This window comes from Diospyros lotus, chromosome 6 (assembly GCF_014633365.1).
Source record: "Diospyros lotus cultivar Yz01 chromosome 6, ASM1463336v1, whole genome shotgun sequence".
Taxonomy (NCBI): Eukaryota; Viridiplantae; Streptophyta; class Magnoliopsida; order Ericales; family Ebenaceae; genus Diospyros; species Diospyros lotus.
This window is the reverse complement of record NC_068343.1, coordinates 7,699,922-7,721,511: the sequence shown is the minus strand read 5'-3', so window position 1 is coordinate 7,721,511 and position 21,590 is coordinate 7,699,922. Positions and strand designations below refer to the sequence as shown.

At 36.3% G+C, this 21,590-nt stretch overlaps 2 protein-coding genes across 3 annotated transcripts in view; one reads left to right on the top strand and one right to left on the bottom strand.

Annotated features, from left to right (window-relative positions):
* Positions 1-25: 25 nt before the first annotated feature.
* On the top strand, positions 26-15,259 carry LOC127803371 (DNA polymerase alpha catalytic subunit). Its single transcript, XM_052339542.1, has 31 exons — positions 26-1,273; positions 2,467-2,637; positions 2,722-2,805; positions 2,915-2,989; positions 3,199-3,263; positions 4,192-4,279; positions 4,357-4,545; positions 4,967-5,130; positions 5,254-5,368; positions 5,757-5,936; positions 6,016-6,129; positions 6,654-6,773; positions 6,863-7,180; positions 7,283-7,375; positions 8,949-9,067; positions 9,181-9,253; positions 9,364-9,420; positions 9,550-9,642; positions 10,044-10,166; positions 10,258-10,355; positions 10,482-10,527; positions 10,958-11,071; positions 11,174-11,257; positions 11,376-11,489; positions 11,598-11,687; positions 12,012-12,088; positions 12,954-13,173; positions 13,825-13,878; positions 13,966-14,085; positions 14,180-14,254; positions 14,845-15,259. The coding sequence occupies exons 1-31, from the start codon at positions 125-127 to the stop codon at positions 14,989-14,991; spliced, it is 4,629 nt and encodes a 1,542-aa protein (XP_052195502.1). The 5' UTR covers positions 26-124; the 3' UTR covers positions 14,992-15,259.
* Positions 15,260-15,460: 201 nt separating this feature from the next.
* LOC127803372 (nicotinate phosphoribosyltransferase 2-like) overlaps positions 15,461-21,590 on the bottom strand; it is a 45,312-nt gene continuing 39,182 nt past the window's right edge. For both annotated transcript variants that reach the window (XM_052339543.1, XM_052339544.1), the window contains 6 exons: positions 18,605-18,779; positions 18,303-18,437; positions 17,914-18,012; positions 16,235-16,343; positions 15,833-15,945; positions 15,461-15,715 (listed from right to left, as the gene is read on the bottom strand). In XM_052339543.1, the coding sequence (XP_052195503.1) occupies positions 15,638-15,715; positions 15,833-15,945; positions 16,235-16,343; positions 17,914-18,012; positions 18,303-18,437; positions 18,605-18,779 (709 nt within the window). In that variant the 3' untranslated portion in view covers positions 15,461-15,637. The remainder of the gene's footprint in view (positions 15,716-15,832; positions 15,946-16,234; positions 16,344-17,913; positions 18,013-18,302; positions 18,438-18,604; positions 18,780-21,590) is intronic.

The window sequence follows — 21,590 nt, the reverse complement described above, 5'->3', positions numbered from 1 at the left end:
CGAAACTTTAGAGTTCCCGCCATTTATAATCCATAGTGGTCATAGGCGTGATAATGAATAGATACCTCTAGAGAGAGAGGGATTGTCGGACATAGAGAGAGAGAGAGAGAGAGAGAGAGAGAGAATGGACGACGAACAGCCGATAGACACCGCAAGGCGGAGGAGCAGAGGATCCAGCGCGTCGACCCGCTCGGAGGCCCTCGAACGCCTGAAAGCACTCCGCCGGGGTGGTCGGCGAGAAGGCGGTGGATTCCAGGTCAAAATTGAAGATCCGATCTACGACACTGTCGACGATGACGAGTACGATGCCCTCGTCGCGAAGCGTCGGGAGGAAACCCGGGGATTCATTGTGGACGACGATGGTCTAGGGTACGGAGACGAAGGCCAGGAGGAGGATTGGTCTCAGGCGGCGGTCCCAATGTCTGACGAATCGGAAGGTGAGTTAGAGAAACCTAAGAAGAAGAAAATGGAGAAAAAAGAACCGCCGCCTAAGAAGCCTTCTGCTCTCTCCGCAGCGGCTGCTCTAATGGGTAAGCAAAGACTCTCCAGCATGTTCACTTCTTCGGTTTTTAAGAAGAGCAAGGACGACAAGTCCAAGAATTTATCTTGTGACAGTATTGTTGATGATGTTATTGCTGAATTTGCCCCTGATGAGGCCGATCGAGAGAGACGACGCAGGGGACACACGAATTTATCTGCAGCTGCGAAAATCTTCACGCCGGTTAATTTGATCACACCAATTAAGAGTGAAATTCCACCTGTCGAAAGTGTTGATTTGATAGTCAGACCTGAAATTCAAATAGTAAATCCTAATGGTGAATTTTTGTCTGGTAAGGACCATAACTGTGAAGTCAAGGAGAGTGATCCAACAAAGGAAATTGAACATATCCAAGATTTGAGTCCTAAAATGGATGACAACCTGAATACCAAATTATTTGAATCTTCAAATGTTACGCTCGTAGCCAAGGAGAGCCTGCAGAATGCTGTTGAAGTGAAGTTGGAGCCGATGGCTAAAGATGAGGCTTTTACTCTTAATGCCAAAATTAAAGATGTAAAGGATCCCGCATTGAGTGCCACTGCTGGATGGCAAGCTGTCAGAAATGCAGGAAATGGGAACATTGAACATGATAGCACAGAAGCAAATCCTAGTTTAAACAGCGAAGAAAAGCCAGATTTCACCTTGGATTCTGATGGTTCACTGCTTTTCTACATACTTGATGCCCATGAGGAGTTTTATGGTGCTAACATGGGTAACCTTTATCTTTTCGGAAAGGTATGGCGGTAATTCTAATTTTATCCTATACCCATTTCCGTCTAAATCAAAATTATACTATCAATTTACACATAATCTGATTACATGTTTTAATACTGATGTGGTAGCATTAAAATTAGGTTTGTAATTTGTACGGTTTGTCAAAGTGTGATATTACACCACTGGCTGTTGTAACTTGTTATACGTGTTTATAGTTTTAAATTGTTTTTCTATTGCCCGCTTACGTCACTATGTTTGCATTCTGTTTTGTTCTTGTGTTTGTGACTGGCCAGGTTTGCTACATATAGGAAAAAAGAAAAAAAAAAAACAGAAGCAAACACAGATAAAGAATAGCAGCCTGAATAATATACTTGGCAAAGGCAGATCGTTGTATTTATTTTTTTTCCTCACTCTATATTTCTTCGTTCAGTAGTTTATATCCATATTTCAGGTGGTGGAAGAACGAATTACTGGAAATCTTGAGGCTATGAGACATCTTTAGTAAAAAAAAAAAAAAAGGAAACAAGGAATATAAGTAGCTGGTCATTCTCCGTTATTTGAATTACTCAAGATGATGTTGTTCCTGTCCTCTACCAAGTATCAAATTTATTTTTTTGCTCTTTGGATACTTGAAGGTCCTAAACCATTTTCTACTTGTAATGCCTGATTTGGCTGCTCTCCCCGCAAACAGCAGATTGTCCCTGCCCACCGGCCCCACCCTCTCAAACTTTCTTGCACTTTTAATTTATTTAGCACTCTAATTGACCGTCAAATAATATAAACTTTTATCATGTGGATATGAAACATAAACCATATAAATTTATATTTAGCACTCTAGTCCCTGTCTATTTTCATGAAATACTTCCTTCAATCCTGAACTTATCATCTTGGTTTCATTAGTTTTGGTACGTCCGGAATGTGCACCTTCCATAGATAAATTGATATGGCTGGTGCAGGAGTCTCCTAAAGTTTTGCCATTAGTTTCATCCAAGATTGCTCAAACCAATGTTTCATTTAATGTATCACTGTTGCTTATACGATCAATGATGCACGATGAAGGTGATCACTTGGTTGTTTCCTTGTCAATGGTCTGCCCCAATGATTGATATAAGCCACACAGTTTATGTTAAATTTTCTTTGTGGGTTGGAATTGGGTTATGTTAAATTTTCTGATGTAAACAACTGATAGTTGATAATCTCTTTCCGCAATCCAGGTCAAAGCAGGAAGTACATATTGCAGCTGCTGTGTAGTTGTAAAGAACATGCAAAGATGTGTCTACGCAATTCCAAATGGTTCACTGTTCCAGAATGATGTGATTATGAAGCTTGAGAAAGATGCCGAAGAGTCACGAATTTCTTCTACAGCTTTCCGAACTAAGCTGCAAGTAGTACATTACTTTGGAATACTTAAATATGTATTTCAAAATTTCTAGCACATGCTAGTTATCTTCCCTTTGCCTTTCTTGTAGGAGATGGCTTCAGGATTAAAGACTGAAATAGCCAAGCATTTATTAGATTGCAATGTTTCAAGTTTTAGCATGACACCTGTTAAGGTTTGCAAATTTATCAATTTTCCGTGTCAAGAATTTCCCTCTCTTTCCTTTCTATTTCTTATTTCTGGTTTACTGTTTATGATCACTAATTCGTTGTTTGACAATTCAGAGGAGCTATGCATTTGAGCGACTTGATGTTCCTATTGGGGAGAATTATGTACTCAAGATCAATTACCCGTTCAAGGTATGGTGCTTATGGTGCAAACTGAATCAGTGCACTATTCTTGACTACTATTTTTTTTTTTTAAATCAAAGATTCATCTAATTCAAAATTAGATTGTAGTCTGGGAAGTGATATTCTGAATGTTGTCCATGAAAAAAGAGATGCCTATTCCATTTACTTTATGATTGTTGTGGTGCTATATTTGAAATGGCTCACTACTTTAAGTGCAGGACCCACCACTTTCTTCAGACCTCAAGGGAGAACAGTTCTCTGCTTTACTAGGAACTCATAGCAGGTATAAGTGCTCTGAGTTGGTTCTTCTGCCTATTTTACTACTTTTGCAGCATACTTGGGGTTGAATATGCAGAGGCTGTCTTTATGGGTTAGGATTTTGTAGTGTTGAAATTTAACCTGTTGTTTGGATACAAACCCTTCGTTATCTGCAAAGATGAGAGCAAACAGGTATGAGTAATGAACATGATATCAACATTTAGCTCAGCTGCTAGTACCAAGCATTATCCTGATTGAAATTGTCATCTTTCTTGATAATTCCATAATAGAATTGGATGAGAAGTTATGGTCAATAAAAAATGACTATAGGAATTTGTCTGCTGTCTGTTCATGTTCTTTATATGCTGCATTTCTTGTTAAACTTTGCTTATCTTCATTAAGTACATGACTTGGAATGTGAAAGCTTCAACTTTCACAAATTTGATTGTGTTGAGACCTTGTATGATATCATCTCATGTTAAGAAACATCTAATCCTGGTCCTTTTCCAAGGAAAGAAGGGAATATGAACTGTGTATGGATTTTTCTTTTGCTGTCAATTAGACCCTTTGGGTATGCATTGGGTAAACTTATTGGGCGCGTGCAATAGCCAACAATCCACACGCACCAGGTAAGCTCACAGAAATGTGTGTGTTTCCCCTATAGAATGTTTTTCTAGTGTTTTATAACTTTGCTCTGGGTTCTGAAGTCTCGCACATATATTCTGATTTTCTCTTGTTATTGATGCTTGAGGATCCTGTATTTTTCAGTCAAATTATGAATTAAAGTACCTCGAGGTTTAAACAGATGCTAATTTCTTGGAGTTAATTAAGGCGATAGTGTTGTCACTGTTAAATTTGTCACTCCAGTAAAAAGCTTCTGCTGTGAAAAAAAAATCATTTCAATAAGCCAAAGAAAGGAAAAAAAAAAAAGTGACAATTATCAATGTTGACAGTGCTTTGGAGCAATTTCTTATTAAGAGGAAGATAAAGGGACCATCCTGGCTATCGGTTTCAAGATTCACCATGTGTTCAGCTCAGCGTGTAAGTCTCAAAATCTGTGATGTGTCTAGCTTTTTATGTATTGCTCTCATACATTCTTATTGATGCATTCTGAGCAGGTAAGCTGGTGCAAATTTGAGGTTATTGTTGATTGTCCAAAGGACATACAAGTTTCAACCTCCACAAAGAGTATACCAGAGATTCCACCTGTGGTTGTCACAGCAATAAATTTGAAAACTGTCATTAGTGAAAAGCAAAATGTGAATGAAATTGTTTCTGCATCCATAATCTGCTGTCACAAGGCTAAGGTATGTTGTACATGGTTCATTAGGCATGTTGATTGCACCATCATCAAAACACGTGAACTGTCTATTGATCTAGAATTGGTCCTTTGCCTGGTCATGCACTCTCTGTCTGCAGATTAATGTGACTAATGCTGTGTGATTACTAGTGGTTTTGGCTGTTTTTGCTTGAATGAATCAGATGTTTGTTTAACGAAGTATACAATCATATCTTTTGAGTATGTTGGGAAAAACATAATTAGGACATCATCTTTAATATTTTATTTTATTTTTGCTTTGCCACACTTGGTCACAGATGTCCAACATGTTTGGCACCTATAATTTATCTGCTGCAATTGTTCAAATGGAAACTTATTGGTCAGGTTTGACCAAAACAATTGTAGCATTCTTCTGAGATTAACTTTCATGATTGGATTTTTTTCTCCAGATTGATACGCCTACATTAGCCTCAGAATGGACTAGGCCAGGTATGCTTAGCCATTTTAGTGTTGTTCGCAAGCTTGATGGAGGCATATTTCCAATGGGATTTACCAAAGAAGTAAATGATAGAAATTCAAAGGCTGGAGCGAATGTCATCAGTGTTGAAAGCAGGCAGGTTTTGGTTGCTTACCTCATCTGTTTTTATCTCTTTATTGAGGTTTCAACTTTACTGATAGCATTCATCTGCTTCCATCACTCAAGTTCCCTGTTTTATCTTGTCTATCCAATTTGCAGCGAAAGAGCTTTATTGAACCGGTTGATGATTGAACTGCACAAATTAGATAGTGATGTTCTTATTGGCCACAATATTTCTGGGTTTGATCTTGATGTTCTGCTTCACAGAGCTCAGGTGGGATATCAGCATGGTTCTTGCAGCAGTGTAACCTTTATATTCATATCCACAAAATTAACTTATGGCTCTAATTGTTGTGAATGTGTTCATTTACTGTTATTTTTTAGTAGTTATGTTTATAATTATAGTATCTTGTGGTCATATCTGTGTCCAAATTAAGAAAATAGATAATGTAATGCCATGAAAGGTGTCAACTACTTCGTCTGGGTTAAAAAATTCAACAGATCACTTTTAAAGTCTTCTTTATTTTCAAAAAACACCACTATTTTTCCATTATTATTCTGGTCATTCTTCTATCCTTCATATGCACTTTCCCTACTGTATATATCTGGTCACGTGAATTTGAAATGCCATTTTAACTAGGCTATGCATCTTAAATAAGCAGGCTTGCAGGGTCCCTAGCAGCATGTGGTCCAAAATTGGCCGTCTCAAGCGCTCCGTGATGCCTAAGCTTACTAAAGGAGGCACAATTTTTGGTTCTGGTGCAAGTCCAGGGATTATGTCCTGCGTTGCAGGGAGGCTCTTATGTGATACATATTTGTGTTCTCGAGATCTTTTGAAAGAGGTAAATATTTAGGCTGATATCCCACAACAGAATCTGGTTGTCCAGTGCAGTTATCATGCATGATATCTGTTCTTTTCAGGTCAGTTACTCTTTGACACAACTTGCAAAGACTCAGCTCAACAAAGACCGGAAGGAGATTGCACCACATGAAGTTCAGTTAATGTTTCAAAGTTCTGAATCCCTTGTGGAACTTGTAGGTTCTTACTCTTTTCTTAGTCGTTCATATGCTTGTATTTCACAACAAACATGAAATGCAAAATTTCTACAAGTTGTGGCTTTCAGTTCAGTTAGATGAAAAGATTTTTTTTTTCTTTTTGGAATTCTGAGGAAATATATATAGAAAAACAAACCTAGAGAGAAAATAAGTAAAAAAAATTTCCGTTTCATGTGTTGGTCAATTCTTATACCTCATTGAAAATTGGGTGGGGAGTAAAATTAGCTATATATATATCTGGTACATTTCACAGTTCCTTCAATATCTTCTCCGTAATTAGCTTGTCTCATTTTTGAGGGCAATACAAATGTCATGTTTGAAGTAACCTCATGACATCCCCATTCTCTCTATGGCATAATGTATCAGAATTCAATTAATACCTATTAATAAAATAGGCAGATGACAACATATTCTACCAGTCTTACCTTTTGATTCCAGCAACCTGATATTTTTCTACTTTGGATACATCCTAATTTATATCATGAAATATTCACCATGCTCAGATTGAATGTAGTGAGACAGATGCATGGTTATCAATGGAACTTATGTTTCATCTGAGTGTTCTTCCTCTCACGCGTCAATTGACCAATATCAGTGGTAATCTCTGGGGGAAGACTCTGCAGGTGAATTTTTGCCCTATGCTTCAGATTATCTACATTTAGATCTTTGATGGTGTTGATTTAGAAACTAAAACGGTCACATTTGACTTTAGGGTGCCAGGGCGCAAAGAGTTGAATATCTTTTGCTGCATGCATTCCATGCTAAAAAATATATTGTCCCAGACAAGTATTATTTTGATTCAAAGGAAACAAAACTGACAAAGCGTAAAGTTAATCATGGTGCTGAGGACAAAGAAGTTGATGATTTGGATGCTGGGAACTTTGAGAATGATTCACCACATAGTGATCAGAGGAAAGCCAAAAAGGGACCTGCTTACTCAGGTGGATTGGTATTGGAGCCCAAAAGAGGATTGTATGACAAATATATTCTGCTTCTTGACTTCAATAGTCTCTATCCTTCTATCATTCAGGTAAATCAATGATTTTTTCACTTTGATCTCTTTTTCAAGTATATAGTAATAATATGCTTTATGTTATACATTTTGCTTATTCAAGTTATTCCTTTTTAACAGGAATACAACATCTGTTTTACAACTGTTGAACGCCCTCATGATGGATCAGTTCCTCGATTACCATCTAGCAGAAAAACTGGAGTTTTACCAGAGGTACTTTTCCGAGTTGATTTTGATGGTGTTTATATTTAGCAGATTGGACCTTTGACTCAGTCATGAGACATCACAATTTGGATTCCAAATAGGTACAAGTCAATAAAAAGGATTTTAACTGTTGACTTAAAAGGATGGTTCATAGTATTCATGGCTTAAATGAAATCTTGTACTGTATGGGAATTTGTTGAGCATCACAAGTACCTGTTTGAGATATATATCCCCAACCAAATAAAGCTGAATTGATGGTACTTTTTGTTCATAAAAAACAGAAAACTTAGTTCAATATTTAACCTTCATGACTGCCTGTGCTTCCCAAGTAGAAGTGCACCGAATTGCCTCATTAGAAATATCCATTTTGAAGGTTGGAAAATTGGTAGGTCTGGAGGAAACAGTTAAATATTTCCATTTCTTTATGATGCTTGCTTAACTGGATGACCTTTTATGGTTATTTGATATGAAATCAATTTTCCTTCTCTTTCCTGGCTGTTTGTATGCATTTTGATAATATATTCAGTTAGCATCTTATTCTTTACTCAAAAGGTCACTTGATGAATAATGAGGCAATATAATGATGCATTTGACGGTTTGTTTTTTCTTTATGTCATGATAAGTTGTGTGGTCTAAGGTGCATCTATTTTTTTTTAGATTTCTGCACATCAATTTGTTTTTGCTGATGTACTTGAAATGCATACATGAGAATTCAACTCAATAGGAAAATATGTGGCCTATGACATGCTTTTGTGGTTATCCAAGAACTAGGATCCACTGAATGCTGACTGGCACTTGAGCAGGTATTTCTTGCCATATGTAGTAACACTTTCTCTTTACGAGCTCCAGTTCAATCCTTTACAGAGGTATATCAGGCATGCTGTCTGTCTGTTTCAGTCTATCTATTTCACCAAAATTTGCCCTCCCCTGCTTAGCCCATATGTAAAATTATGTTTCAGTCCACTGTATTACAATATGCAGATATATCATTTAATTATGTTCTAATTTTAGTTTCTCACAATATTCTTATGCAATATTATTGTTAAGCCATTGGATTCAGCCTCTTTAGGTTAGTTTATTTAACTGAAGATAAAAACAACGGAAGGCCACTGGGTAAGGCGTACATTCTTTGATTTGATTTTAATACTATGCTTGACAGTTTGAGTTAAATACAGACAGCCTCATTTTTGGGGAAAATAGACATGTTGAATACAACATTGCAAGTGCTATTAGCCTTCTTTCCCTTTAGGACGAGAATGGGTTCCCATGCAGTTACAATTTTGGAAGTATCAGAATTTGTTTTATTCATTTTGAATGATTCTGTGAGTACTATCAATTTTTGTCTTTTTCTTTCTCTTTCTTTTTTTTGTTTTGCTTCCTTCTGGTTTTTAGATGCTAATTGGTTCATCATTCATTGCAATTTGAACTTTTTTTTAAGTTTCTTTCTTTTTCCTTTTTTTCCTCATAGTACCACACTGGACTGTGTTTCTGATTTTTGATTGTGGCGAGTTTATTCGTTTGGCAGAGAGAGAGAACTGTAGATGTACTAATTCACTCTCTAACTTGCATAGTTCTATTGTAGTTACTGAAAAATTTGGTTGAGAGAAGAAGAATGGTGAAGTCATGGCTAAAAACTGCCTCTGGTCTTAAGGTCCAGCAGCTTGACATACAGCAGCAAGCACTAAAACTTACTGCAAACAGGTTTTTGTTTCACTTGATTTCCATTGTCTTTTCATTTATTTTAATAACTCATGCTCCTGTCTGCTCTACCAGCATTAGTTATTCTAATAATTATTTCTCTTTCCCACCTGCAGTATGTATGGTTGCCTTGGATTTTCCAATTCCAGATTCTATGCAAAACCACTTGCAGAGCTGATAACACAACAAGTAAGACTTTTGGTGTCCTGATGCTAGTTAATTTTCTTGAATGGGCAGATTTTGGATGATATCTGTTTTCTTCTTAGAGCATCTGGGAACTTAGTTTGATTCTGATACAGGGAAGAGAAATTCTTCAAAGTACTGTTGATCTAGTCCAGAATAATTTGAACTTAGAGGTACTTTCTTGCATGCTGAAGTTCATATTTTTTTATTGTATTTTTTCAACTTTCATGTTTGCTTTTTTTCTGATTTCAGTCACCAAAATTCTTTGGTTCTTAAAGAATGAATTCTCTTGTTCTTGGCAGGTGATCTATGGTGATACAGATTCAATAATGATTTATAGTGGACTTGATGATATTGCAAAAGCCAAGGTGATTGCAGGGAAGGTCATCCAAGAGGTGAAGCCTGGTTTTAAACCCAAACTTGTTTCTGTCTTTTTTCTTTTTCTTCCCTTATGATTGAATAAACATTCAAAGAATTCAGTAAATAAAGTACTGGATAATGTATTACCTCATTTCTTAATCTTTGTTGGAGTAAATTAAGTGCTGGATAGTGCATTACCTCCGGTTAGAGGAGTACATTTTAATTTACCCAAAGAAGATTGAGAAACATGGGTTTAATGACCAAAATTGGTATGAACTTTGACCTCTTGTTCTCTCTAGAACATATGTTTCTGATGCTGGCATGGACATGAAACTTGATAAAATATTTGTGCAGCAAGAATAAAAAAAAAAAAAATTGTGAGGAATGTCTTATTGTGATGCACATTTAAATTCTCCCCTTGCTTCTTTGGTTTTAGGTCAATAAAAAGTATAGGTGCTTAGAAATTGACCTTGATGGTCTGTACAAACGAATGCTGCTTCTCAAGAAAAAGAAATATGCAGCTGTTAAAGTGCAGTTTAGGGATGGAACACCATATGAGGTAGCTTTCTAAGCTTTTTTTCCTTCAATTTTTTTAATTAATTTTAGACATTTATTTCAGTGTTCCAAAGTGAATTTCAATCTTGGTGCAGGTTATCGAACGGAAAGGTCTTGATATGGTTCGTCGTGACTGGAGTTTGCTGTCAAAGGAGCTGGGAGATTTCTGCCTAAATCAGATCCTCTCTGGAGGGTATATTAAAAAATCTATGCAGTTTTTTTTTTGGGTGGGGGGGTGGTTGTGATTAACTAGTAATCCAAGAAAAATCATAGTTACTTCTTCAGGCATCAGCATTTTCATGCCCACTGTGCTTTACAGGTCATGTGAGGATGTTGTTGAATCCATACACAGTGCTCTCATGAAGGTATATGAGCTCTCATAGACTACAATATGTGTATATGATTTGCAGTGTCACTTTGCAGCATGACTATCAACTGCCCAGAAAAAAGAAAAAAAAAAATGATCTGAGGTCACTGTCTTGTGAGCTTAAGAATTTCTCAACTTGGATGTGGTCGAAACGAAGAAATAGTAAAATAAATGTGTTTCTGAATTTTTTTTTCATTGATCCGCTATGAACTTTCACTGCAGATAAGTTTGTACCTAGTTGACAAGGATCCAACTTTACAGGATTTAGATTTTCAATTTATGACTGTTAGATACGTTACCTCATTTGTTTACCATTACACCACCTTATTTGTTTACTGTCATACATAAACTAGCTAAGCAAGGTTGTAACTTAAACATAGTTATTTGTTACTTCATTTGTGTTTCACACTATCTGGGCCAATTAACAGGTACAGGAGGACATGAGGAATGGACATGTAGCACTGGAGAAATATGTCATCACAAAGACATTAACAAAACTGCCAGAATCCTACCCGGATGCAAGGAACCAGCCTCATGTTGAAGTGAGTCGAAATCTTGAACCATGTCTATCACTCCTTTTTTCACCAACTTCAAATATTTTACTGGATTAACTAGTATTTGCTTGGCCATGAATGATCACGTAGGTTGCACTTAGGCGGAAAAGAAATGGTTACTCCACTGGTTGCTCTGCTGGTGATACAGTTCCTTATGTAATTTGCTGCGAGCAGGTTTGTTGTAAAAAATTTTCTGCCTACTTGGGATGTAACTGAAACCTCCATATTGTGGTTGTCAGACAATTGAAACAATATCTAGTGGCCTATGTTTGCATGCTTTTCTTGTCAATAGGGCACCAGTTCTGCTACATCAATTGGGATTGCTCAGCGGGCAAGACATCCTGATGAACTGAAAAGAGACAATGAAAAATGGATGATTGACATTGATTATTATTTGTCGCAGCAGGTTGGCTTTCTATTCATCGGTCCTTATCAGCCCCCATCCTAATGGTTGTGCTTACATGAATTCAGACCTGTTCTAATGTTTGGTCTAACATTAATTTATCTGGTACAGATTCATCCTGTTGTTTCACGCCTGTGCGCATCAATTCAAGGTACAAGCCCAGCACGCCTGGCTGGTTGTTTAGGTCTTGACTCATCCAAGGTGAATAACATAATCTCCTATTTATTACCTATTTCACCTTGCATGTTGTTGAAATGGAAAGGAGACAAATCCCTTGATTAGTGGGGATTGGCTCCAATCTCCTGATTGATGGCCCAAATCTCTTTGATTGATTGATTCAAGTTTAGAATAAGAATATCCTATATATCTTGTAAATTATTTCCTAGTTTGATCACTTCCTAATTTGTTGTATCCTCCCTCTATAAGAAGAGAGGAGTCATGTTTTTCAATGATGGTGAAATAGAAATCATTCTACTCTTAGCTTATACATGTGTTAGTTACCCGTGAAACAAATGGTTTTTTCAGTTCCAAAGTAAATCAAGCGAGGGTGTCAACAGTGATCCTTCAATCTCACTCTTCTCTGCAGTTGATGATGATGAGAGGTAATTTTTCTTGCTCAACTTATTTACACCTGCATGCATTCTAAAATTAGTAGATAAAATCAAGGAAATCTGTAGCAAAAGAGGGAGAAGAAGGCCAAAGAAAATTTTTGGTGGGAAACCTTTAGTTGTGATACAGGAAATAATAACTTTACAAGGGATATGGACCATATGGTCATGGATAAGATGTATGGAGGATTAAAATTCATGTGGCTGACTGGACTTAATGGGATTAAGGCTTGTGATTGTTATGCTACATACATTCTAAAATTAGCCCAGATCTCTCTGGAGGGTGTTTGGTGTGATAATGAACATGGAAATCTGCATATATTTAAATGAATACTCAAAGAGTTATATGAATAAGAAACATGGTATTATTGCCCGCATGGGCAGCTCAGCTGGTCACTACTGGGGGCACAAAGTGCCTCCAAGGTGAAGTTTGGAACAAGGACCAAGGATCGAGTCTCGCCAGCGGCAGTGTGGGAGCAATCTCTCAAAATGAGGGGGGCTCCTTGTGCGCAGTGAGCACTGGTCTAGCCACTGTGCCCGGCTGAGTCATCATGATTCACCCCCTCACATTCTGTCGGGCCGGGTGTGGGGGCGCCTGGGGTGAGCGATTCACCTTTTGGGCCAAGAAACATGGTATTATTTTTTGAAACTGAACAAATGTTTCACTACTTGGAGATTATTCCACTTTCTAGTCTTTGTATCAAAATCCTTAATGTCTTTACTTCACCACTTATACTCGATTATTTTTTGAATGTTATTTCTGATAATTTTTTAAGTTCCACTTCTGTGCAAATTTATTTTGCGTGGAAAATTTTCTAGTTTAAGACTAATGATGGAACTTGAGATGAACTAATTGCAGATATGGAGGTTGTGAGCCTTTGGTTTTGTCGTGTCCCAGCTGCTCTGGTACTTTTGACTGTCCAACTGTGTTGAGTTCCATTCGTTCATCAATCAGTGAAAAGCAAACAGACTCACAGGCAGGGGAAACCTCTCCAAATTTCTGGCTCAAACTGCATTGTCCAAAGTGCCCCGAGGAAAGTGATGCGGGAAAAATGTCTCCTGCACTAATAGCCAATCAGGTACTACTGAGTTATTCTTTTGTAGTATCAGGTTTGAATTTTGCTTGTGGACTGTTGCCAGTTTCTTTTAATTGGGTATCCTAAGAGGCATTTCTCATTATGAGATTGGTATGCACCTGCATCACCTGAAATGTATAAAATATAATACAAGAGTAAATGCGTTCATATTATTAAGTTTTAAGATACTTCAAAATTGTTTTTATAAAACAATTAGATAATAAAACAACTCTAGTATTTTGCTTTTTCCGATTAAAAAATTGTTGCCTTTTCAGATTAATTATATTAGAATATATTCTTGAACAAATTGGTCTAACTTTTTTACATTTTTTTTTTATCTCACAGCCCTAGTATCTATTTTTCTTATAACACGTGTTTCCTTGCATTCTAAGAAAAACATTTAAGAGAATAAATTTGAAAAAAGGTATAGGGATAACCAGGTTTTCTAAACTGACCTATTTTGAATGGAAGTATCTATATTTTGAAAGGTGCTAATGTGTAAAAAGTTACTTAATAGCCTTTTCTAATAACGCAGGCTTGTGCCACCTCGTGTGATTGTTTTTTAGCTATATTGCTTGGAATGCATGTATTTTAGGTTTGAGGTGGATTTTCGTCTGAGCATGTATATACTTGACCCTGGCTATTATTTGTCAGGTTAAGCGGCAAGTGGAAGGGTTCATTTCCTTGTACTACAAGGGCTCAATGACGGTATGTGTTGCAGTTCACTTGTGCAACACTTGAAATTTAGAATCTAGCCAGAATATTATTTGAACAGCACGTGATTTTTGTTTACAGTGTGACGATGAAACTTGCAAATACACAACTCGTAGTATGAATTTGCGGGTTGTTGGTGATTCTGAAAGAGGAACACTTTGTCCCAATTACCCTCGCTGTAACGGGCGTCTCGTCAGAAAGGTTTTCCCCACCCTTCACTCATTTATATTTTCTCTTGATTTGTTTTTTTCCCTTTAATTTACTGATGAACTGGTGTGCATATTCCTGGTATTAGTACACTGAAGCGGATCTCTACAAGCAGCTTTCCTATTTCTGCCATGTCTTGGATACTGTACGGTGCATTGATAAGGTTAGTAATTTTTCATCACGCAAGCAGTAGGATCTGCTTTTCTGTGCTCTAGGCTTTCAGCATATAAATACACCAGTAGGATAAAAATTTTTGGCCAGCCCCAGTAGTTGAAGCTTCTTGCTGCCCAGGCAACCATCAACGACGTCCACGTGTAAATAGTTTTAGAAAGTTATGAAAATCCGAAATTTATGAAGTGAGAAAAGTGGCAGGAGGGATGGCAAAAAAACTTGCTTTACACTTACAGGGATCCTTTTACCTCGTATGGGACAAGGTTAAAGGTTTTTAATCAGGGATGAGGGTATATTTTTATAAAATCACATTTTTTATTTTATAAAATATAATATATGTGCTTTAATTATATTTTTATTTTATAAGCTATTATATATACACACACACACACGTTCGAACATCAAGCAATTTGCTCGTTGTTTAGAAAGCAAATTGCTTGCTTTTAAATTAGTAAATTTTTATAATTTATTTATTATAAAATAATTAATATAAAAAATTAATTTTTTGTAGAACAGTGCTTTTAAATTATAAATTTTCCAGTCATATAGTTCACATACATTTTGTGCAACATGGAATTTCAGGTCGAGCAAAAGCTCAGAATAGCTGTGGAAAAAGAACTGGTAAGAATTCGGCCGTTGGTTGATTCGGCAGCATCAATCGCAGAGAGCATACGGGACCGATGTGCGTTTGGATGGGTGCATTTGAACGATCTCATTGTCACTATTTGATTGCTTGATGAAGCAGCAGCAGCGCCAGCTCGAAGACATTGGTCAGCATAAATCTGGTTATGGGTGGGTAGGGACTTTGTAAATTAAATATATTGATGAAGTTCACTGGCCATTGTCCATCATCCTCATGATCCACGTACAGGGGCAACTGCGTCATTAATGCTACCACCATACCATTACGTTCTTTTCTTATATAATTTTGTTTTTTACTCCATAAAATATAATAGTCTTACAGAAGTAAATCTCAATCCTGTTTTTTGTTTTTTAATGTTTCTATCTAATCTTGTAAGCAGGCATGGCCAAACTAGGGCAGTTCTCTGGCGAAGTACTTTACTTTTTTCTTGTAGAATCACTCAAGACTACATCTTTGGTTACGATAACTGATGCAGCAATAGCCAACATGGGTTCACATGCTTGCCCGGATATATGTCAAAAACTACCGATATTCTTGAACTATTCAAGTCCACAATGGAGTAATCATTCGGCCAGCTACTTCTTGCAGAATAATATGCTAGAAACTTACACGTTCTTTACTACTAACATTGTACAAGTCAAAAAGAGAAACAATTCTTGTGGTTTTACACGTCAAAATCAAATGCATGCAAACTATAACATGGAAGAAACTCCTCCAGTTGTACCGTGAGATTCACTGCAACTCCCCGACAGGCGCTTCATTGAGCCATAGGAAATGAATAAAGTCGTAGAGCTTTGCACTTACACTAACCTGCCCAGATGGGAATTTTGAAAGATTGGTTTTAGTTACTCGCCGGCTAAACAAGTGCAACAGGATATTGTTCCCAGTTTCAAACCATGCAATTAAGAGGTAAGTAATTTTAATTACCTTGTATGGTGTTGGATTCAATCTCCTCATGTGGTCAGGCCGCATTTGCTCCAGCTGTTTGATGCAACGCTCCCTGATCTCCTTGAGAGGTGGTAATTTTACTCTAGCTTCATCTTCATGCAGCAAAAACAACAATGTTGAGAAATGTCAAGATATTGATGCCACATACTGTTGAAACCTAATTTCAAAGATGTCAAGATATTGATGCAGACTAAGCCCCAAACCCTATTAGCCATTAGGTGAGGAAAATGAAGCACCATAAATGATGGGTTTTAATGTGGAAAAGTGGACATCAACTCACACAGGATTTGCTCCTAGAAATTTAAGGACTAGAGAGCTAAATTATGCATTTAGTTGGGGCAATCTTTGAATGCCCATATAAACTAATACCCCAAGGTTCACCTGGTTTCCCTGGCCAGTAACACTTCAGAAGCTCCTCAACACGCTGTGGCACCACATATGCTCTCTTAGATTCATTAAAGGGGTGACGACACAGAATGCGTTCTGCCACCTGTAATCAAAGAATAAAATAAAATGAAACACTAGTTTATGACTCCATTTGGGAGGTTGCCACATGAATGCCTGGCTAATAAGAGCTGAACAAGTTACCAGTCCGAACTCAGTAGGTCAATAATACATAATAACAGAGATAAGGCAGGTTACACAACTCAGAGCCATGCATTTCATAATACACAAAGCTGAACAAGTTCGTTCAGGATTTCTAGATTACAAAAAATGCCTCCTTCAGTCAGACTCCATAGTCCACCATCTGATCTCACTTCTAAAGACTGTAAAGATATGAATGGGGGAAGACACCATCTACCCACTGATGGGGATTTTTTTTTTTTTTTGAAAATAGAACCAAACAATAGGGGAGGAGCTGTAATTCTCTCTAAGCAAATATCTTGAGGCCCATCACAGTTGCAGACAATAAAAGTCCAAAACCTGGAGCATAGACAAGTTCCTGACACTATTACCATTTTTATAGTGCCCTAAAACATTCGTTTTAGACAAGGATAGAGAAATAGACAAGCATACTCATTAAAACAAAACAAAATAAAGGGAAGAGAAGCCACACCAATTAGGAATTTGAGACAATTCCCAGTAACATAGCATCTATTATCAGAACCAATTTTCTGAAAAGCATCTAGCAAAGTACGAGTAAGATTGCCCCAAATAAAGGACATGAACTTCAGAGCCTTCATGGTAGAACTTTGAGAATCAGAAAATTTAGTTTGAATTCAATGTTGCTACTGCTCCCAATGGAATTCATTCCAGTGTTCTATGCTAAAAATCAGTTTGGCAGGAACTAGCGGGCCTATAGAGGGTTGATTAGTTTCTTGGAGGCATTGGACATTTTTAGAGGCCATATGCCACCCGCGTGACTAAATAATAAGCATTTTCTTGCAAACAGAACTGCAGGATTTTATTTATTTATTTATTTTTTCCCCAGATAAGTTACAACCACAGAAATAAGATATAGGTTGATTTCTATTCTTGCATGGTGGACGGTTACTTACCTCTACAACTTAAATTGTTGGGAAATCTACCCCAACATCATATATTAAGATCTCACATACTCCTTCAGGGAAACCTTTCCTGACATTAAACTACAGACTAAACTGAAAAGGGTGCAAAACCTATATGGACTAGAGCACATAGACAAAATGGGTACAAAGGCATAGAAGAAGAATCCAACCCAAGGGGCTATGAAACCAAAGCTTTAATTTGATAGGGTGAAATTCTCAGATTGCTTGTACATGAGATCTTATTATGAGTTGATATTCTTATGTTAGCTAGATTTTTGTGTTTAATTCATTTGCGTATCCTAGAGCAATGTTTTGCAATCATTGTTGAGTGGATTTAGTTTTTTGCTTGGATGATTATAATATTACCAGGTTGACTAGGCTTTCACACATTAATGGGTGTAACAAGCATGATAGAATTTTATGACAATACGTCAGATAATAAAGCAAGAAATTCTGTGATCCAGAGTTATTAGCTTACCTGAATTTTGAGAGAACATCTCACATAATCACAAGGAAAGGATATGAATTGATAAACACATGCAGATGAAATACCTCTGGAGGTGGTTCACTGTCCCCTGTCATTATATCTACAAGGGGGTAACCTTCTTTCCCATACAGTCTGTAACACCGTTTTTTGCAAGGAATAGAGACCTAAAACCACAAATGGTCAACCTTCATGACAGATGTTGAGAGCAAAACAAATATAAGATAAAGTTAACCCTCTCTCTACGGTTAACCTTTTATATGTGCTGCACATGTCTAGCTCAATCATGTTATGAAGTCTGGCCACACTTTATAGTTGCATATTGAGGATAACAGTGAAGATGTGAAAAAATAAAGTTACCCATCTTTAACATCTTAAGCTTTTAGATGAGTTAGTGGTCAACAATTTCACAACTTAAAATAAAAGGCCACTGAAATATTCCACAGCATGCTCAAACCTTCGAAATGTCTTCAGAAAGCTTGATGCGAGGCTGATTATTTATTTCAACAAGCTTGAAGACACAACCTAAAGCAGCTTGAGCATAGCATGTCACCAGATAAGTTCCAATACCAAATGCATCAATTTCATGGCCCTGTGGAGATTAAATTCTCAGTAAAATTAGGTCAACAAAAAAAGAATTATTTTTCTTTCCTTTTCTTTAATAAAGAAAATTTCAACCTATCATCAATTATAATATTTGACAAATAATAAATTGGAAAAAGGAAATGCCTGATAGTAACCATTTAATTAGAAATTTACCTGCTTGTTTAAAGCATCCAGAGTTTCCTCATTGATGTCATTACTAGCAGTAATGCTCATCTTTCCAAAACAAGGAACATTGAATTCCTCCTTGATAGAGTTAAAGAACTTGCGAGCCTCAGAAGACAAATATGCAAGGTCACCAGAGTCTAATCTAATGCCCACTGCTTTATACCTGCACATTTCATTAGCCAGGCAATACATTTAAGAGAAATTAATGCAACATATCTCTGAGAATGAACCAAAAAATTAAAAAACAAAACAAAGAAACACATAAACGATCTGACATTATATTCTGCAGATGCAAATAATGAGAATAGAAACAGAAGAAGAGAACTATAAGAGGGGACAACACAAAAGCCAGATACCATAAAAATAGATCTCTCAGATCTTGGAAGAATAATGGTTTGCCACATAACAAACAACCTTAAGACAGTAATAAACTCATTAAAAGAAAACAAGAAAGGAAAATTAGAGGAGGAGGGGGGGTTCCATCATGAATGAATTCTAGATCTCCAATCATTTCTATCCATGGTCATATCCTTTGTAAGGCCATTATATGTTATGTCATGCATAATGGTTTTTCACTAAGTTTTCTTTAGTCTTTCTCTCACTTTTGCTGCAATTTTCCTCCATTTGCGTTACATGTGCTTCTATGGATCTTGTTCTCAAATGTCCAAATCATCTTAATCATGACTCCCTCATCTTATCTTCAACAAGCGCCACTCCAATCTTATTATGTATGATTTTGTTTCTTATTTTGTCTTTTCTTATATGGTCACACATCCACCATAACATTCTCATTTTAACTACACTCATATTTTGCATATGTTGACATTAAACTATTCAATACTCTAAGCCATACAACAAAAATAGTCATAAACTCGTCTGATAAAACCTCATTTTTAGCTTTAAAATAATTTTATTATCACATAAAATGTTGGGCACACTTCTTCCCCATCTTAATTTTTATGAGGAACAATCTCCATAATCTCTCTTTTTTTTTTTGAACAATTGATTCAAGATATCAAAATTAATCCCCTCCATTTTTTGGAATAACTTGATCTCCAAGTTTCGCAATAATATCATTCACACATGTTTTTACTGAACTTGCATTCCACATACTCAATGTTTGATCTACTTAGTTTAAAACCTTTGGATTTTATGGTGTTTCCATAATTAAAGTTTATTATCCACATTGCCTTTTATTTCATCTATCAAGATAGTGCCATCTATGAATAACATACACCAATGCACTTTTGTATATTGTGAGTTCATCCATAACAAAAACAAAGAGATAAAGGCTCAGTTTAGATCCTTTATGTAATCCAATTGTAATTGGGAAAGCCCAAGTATCTCCTCCATGAGTCCTAACATACATTTTTGCTTGATGATAACATGTTCCTTTTATTTACAATCTGTCCTAAGCCTGGGTAAAGGAAGAGGGTTGCATTAGGTAGTCGATAGTTAGCGTAAAACTTGTTGAACAAAATAAGAATTTATTCATACCCAAATTAATGCATGCACGATAGTAATATACAATTTTCCATGAACATACAAATAAATATAGTTTTTTCACACATTTAATTATTAAAGTATGCCTAATTAGAATATATGATGTCACTAAGTCCCACTTTCTTATCTACTGCTAGTCCCAAGCCAGATAAAGGAGAAGAGTTGCTTTAGGCAGCTGACAACCAATGTAAAACTTGTCGAATCAAATAAACATAAATTCTAGACAAAAAAAAAAAAAAAAAACTTGCTTAGGTGTAACCCTTCATAGCAACGCACTATATTTTGCTTGCTTTTAGCGACAAATAAGCAGGGATTGTAAAAATTTCGCTTGTAGACACAAACTCGTACAAAATACATGTTGAACCCACCATGGCATAGGGGAACTCTGAAAGTTGGAAATGCTTACTCTTGTTTTTTTCTCTTTAATAGTCTCTACAGATTTGGAATGTTAATGGGGTTTTCTAAGATAGTAGTGATGTATTCAATGATATCCCTCCTCTTGAATTTTATCACTTTGTCTAATTTCAATGGATTACTTATTGACGTTGCACTTGGAGTTATTTTTTGTCTTTTAACGAGATACGATTCATGAAATAATGTTAGTTTTCTTTATTGAGTGATAGAATTTAAGTGTTGAATATTCATATTTGATAAAACTTTAGCAAGAAAAATTGTGTATATTTCCAGCAAAATAGGACTCAATATATACAGTTCTGAGGGTTAACAACCCACCTCCACTTTGACCATAACCATCAGATAAGGATAACCAAAATAACAAACAAATGAAGGATAAAACAATAAGACACAAGCCACCAGATAAATTTGATAAAACTGAGAAAATCACACTACTTATCTTCTGACACTCCCCCTTAAGTTGGTGAATGGATATCCTCCATTCCCAACTTGTTTGTTATCCTTTGAAAAATTGCACCCAGAAGACCTTTAGTGAGTAAGTTTGCAAATTGATTTCCTATAAATACAAATGGTGTACAAATTATACCTCTTTCAAGTTTTTCTTTTATAAAATGCCTATCAAATTTCACATGTTTAATGCAGTCATGTTGCACTGAATTGTGTGTGTGAAAAAGAGAGAAAAACAATGTCGAACAAGATAGAAAGGAGAGAAAAACCCTTTTTAGGAGTAGAACTCTTTTATTAGGTCTAGCATCCTTCTATTCAAATTTATAGTAAACTGTACAATAATTAAGACTAAAATTAAGGCCTAAATAATAGTTAATTACATCTAATCACATGCTAATTGACAAATCTTCTTGCTTTGATTTATAGCAAAGATTCTTGATTTATGGCAAATCTTCTTTCTTTGATTTATGGTCTTGATTCACAACACTCTCTCTCAAGCTAGTGAATAGACATTGTCCATTCCCAGTTTGACTATAATCTTGTGAAAGACAGGATTAGGGGGTCCCTTGATTAGAACATTAGCTAGATGAGATTCATTTGGTATATAGGG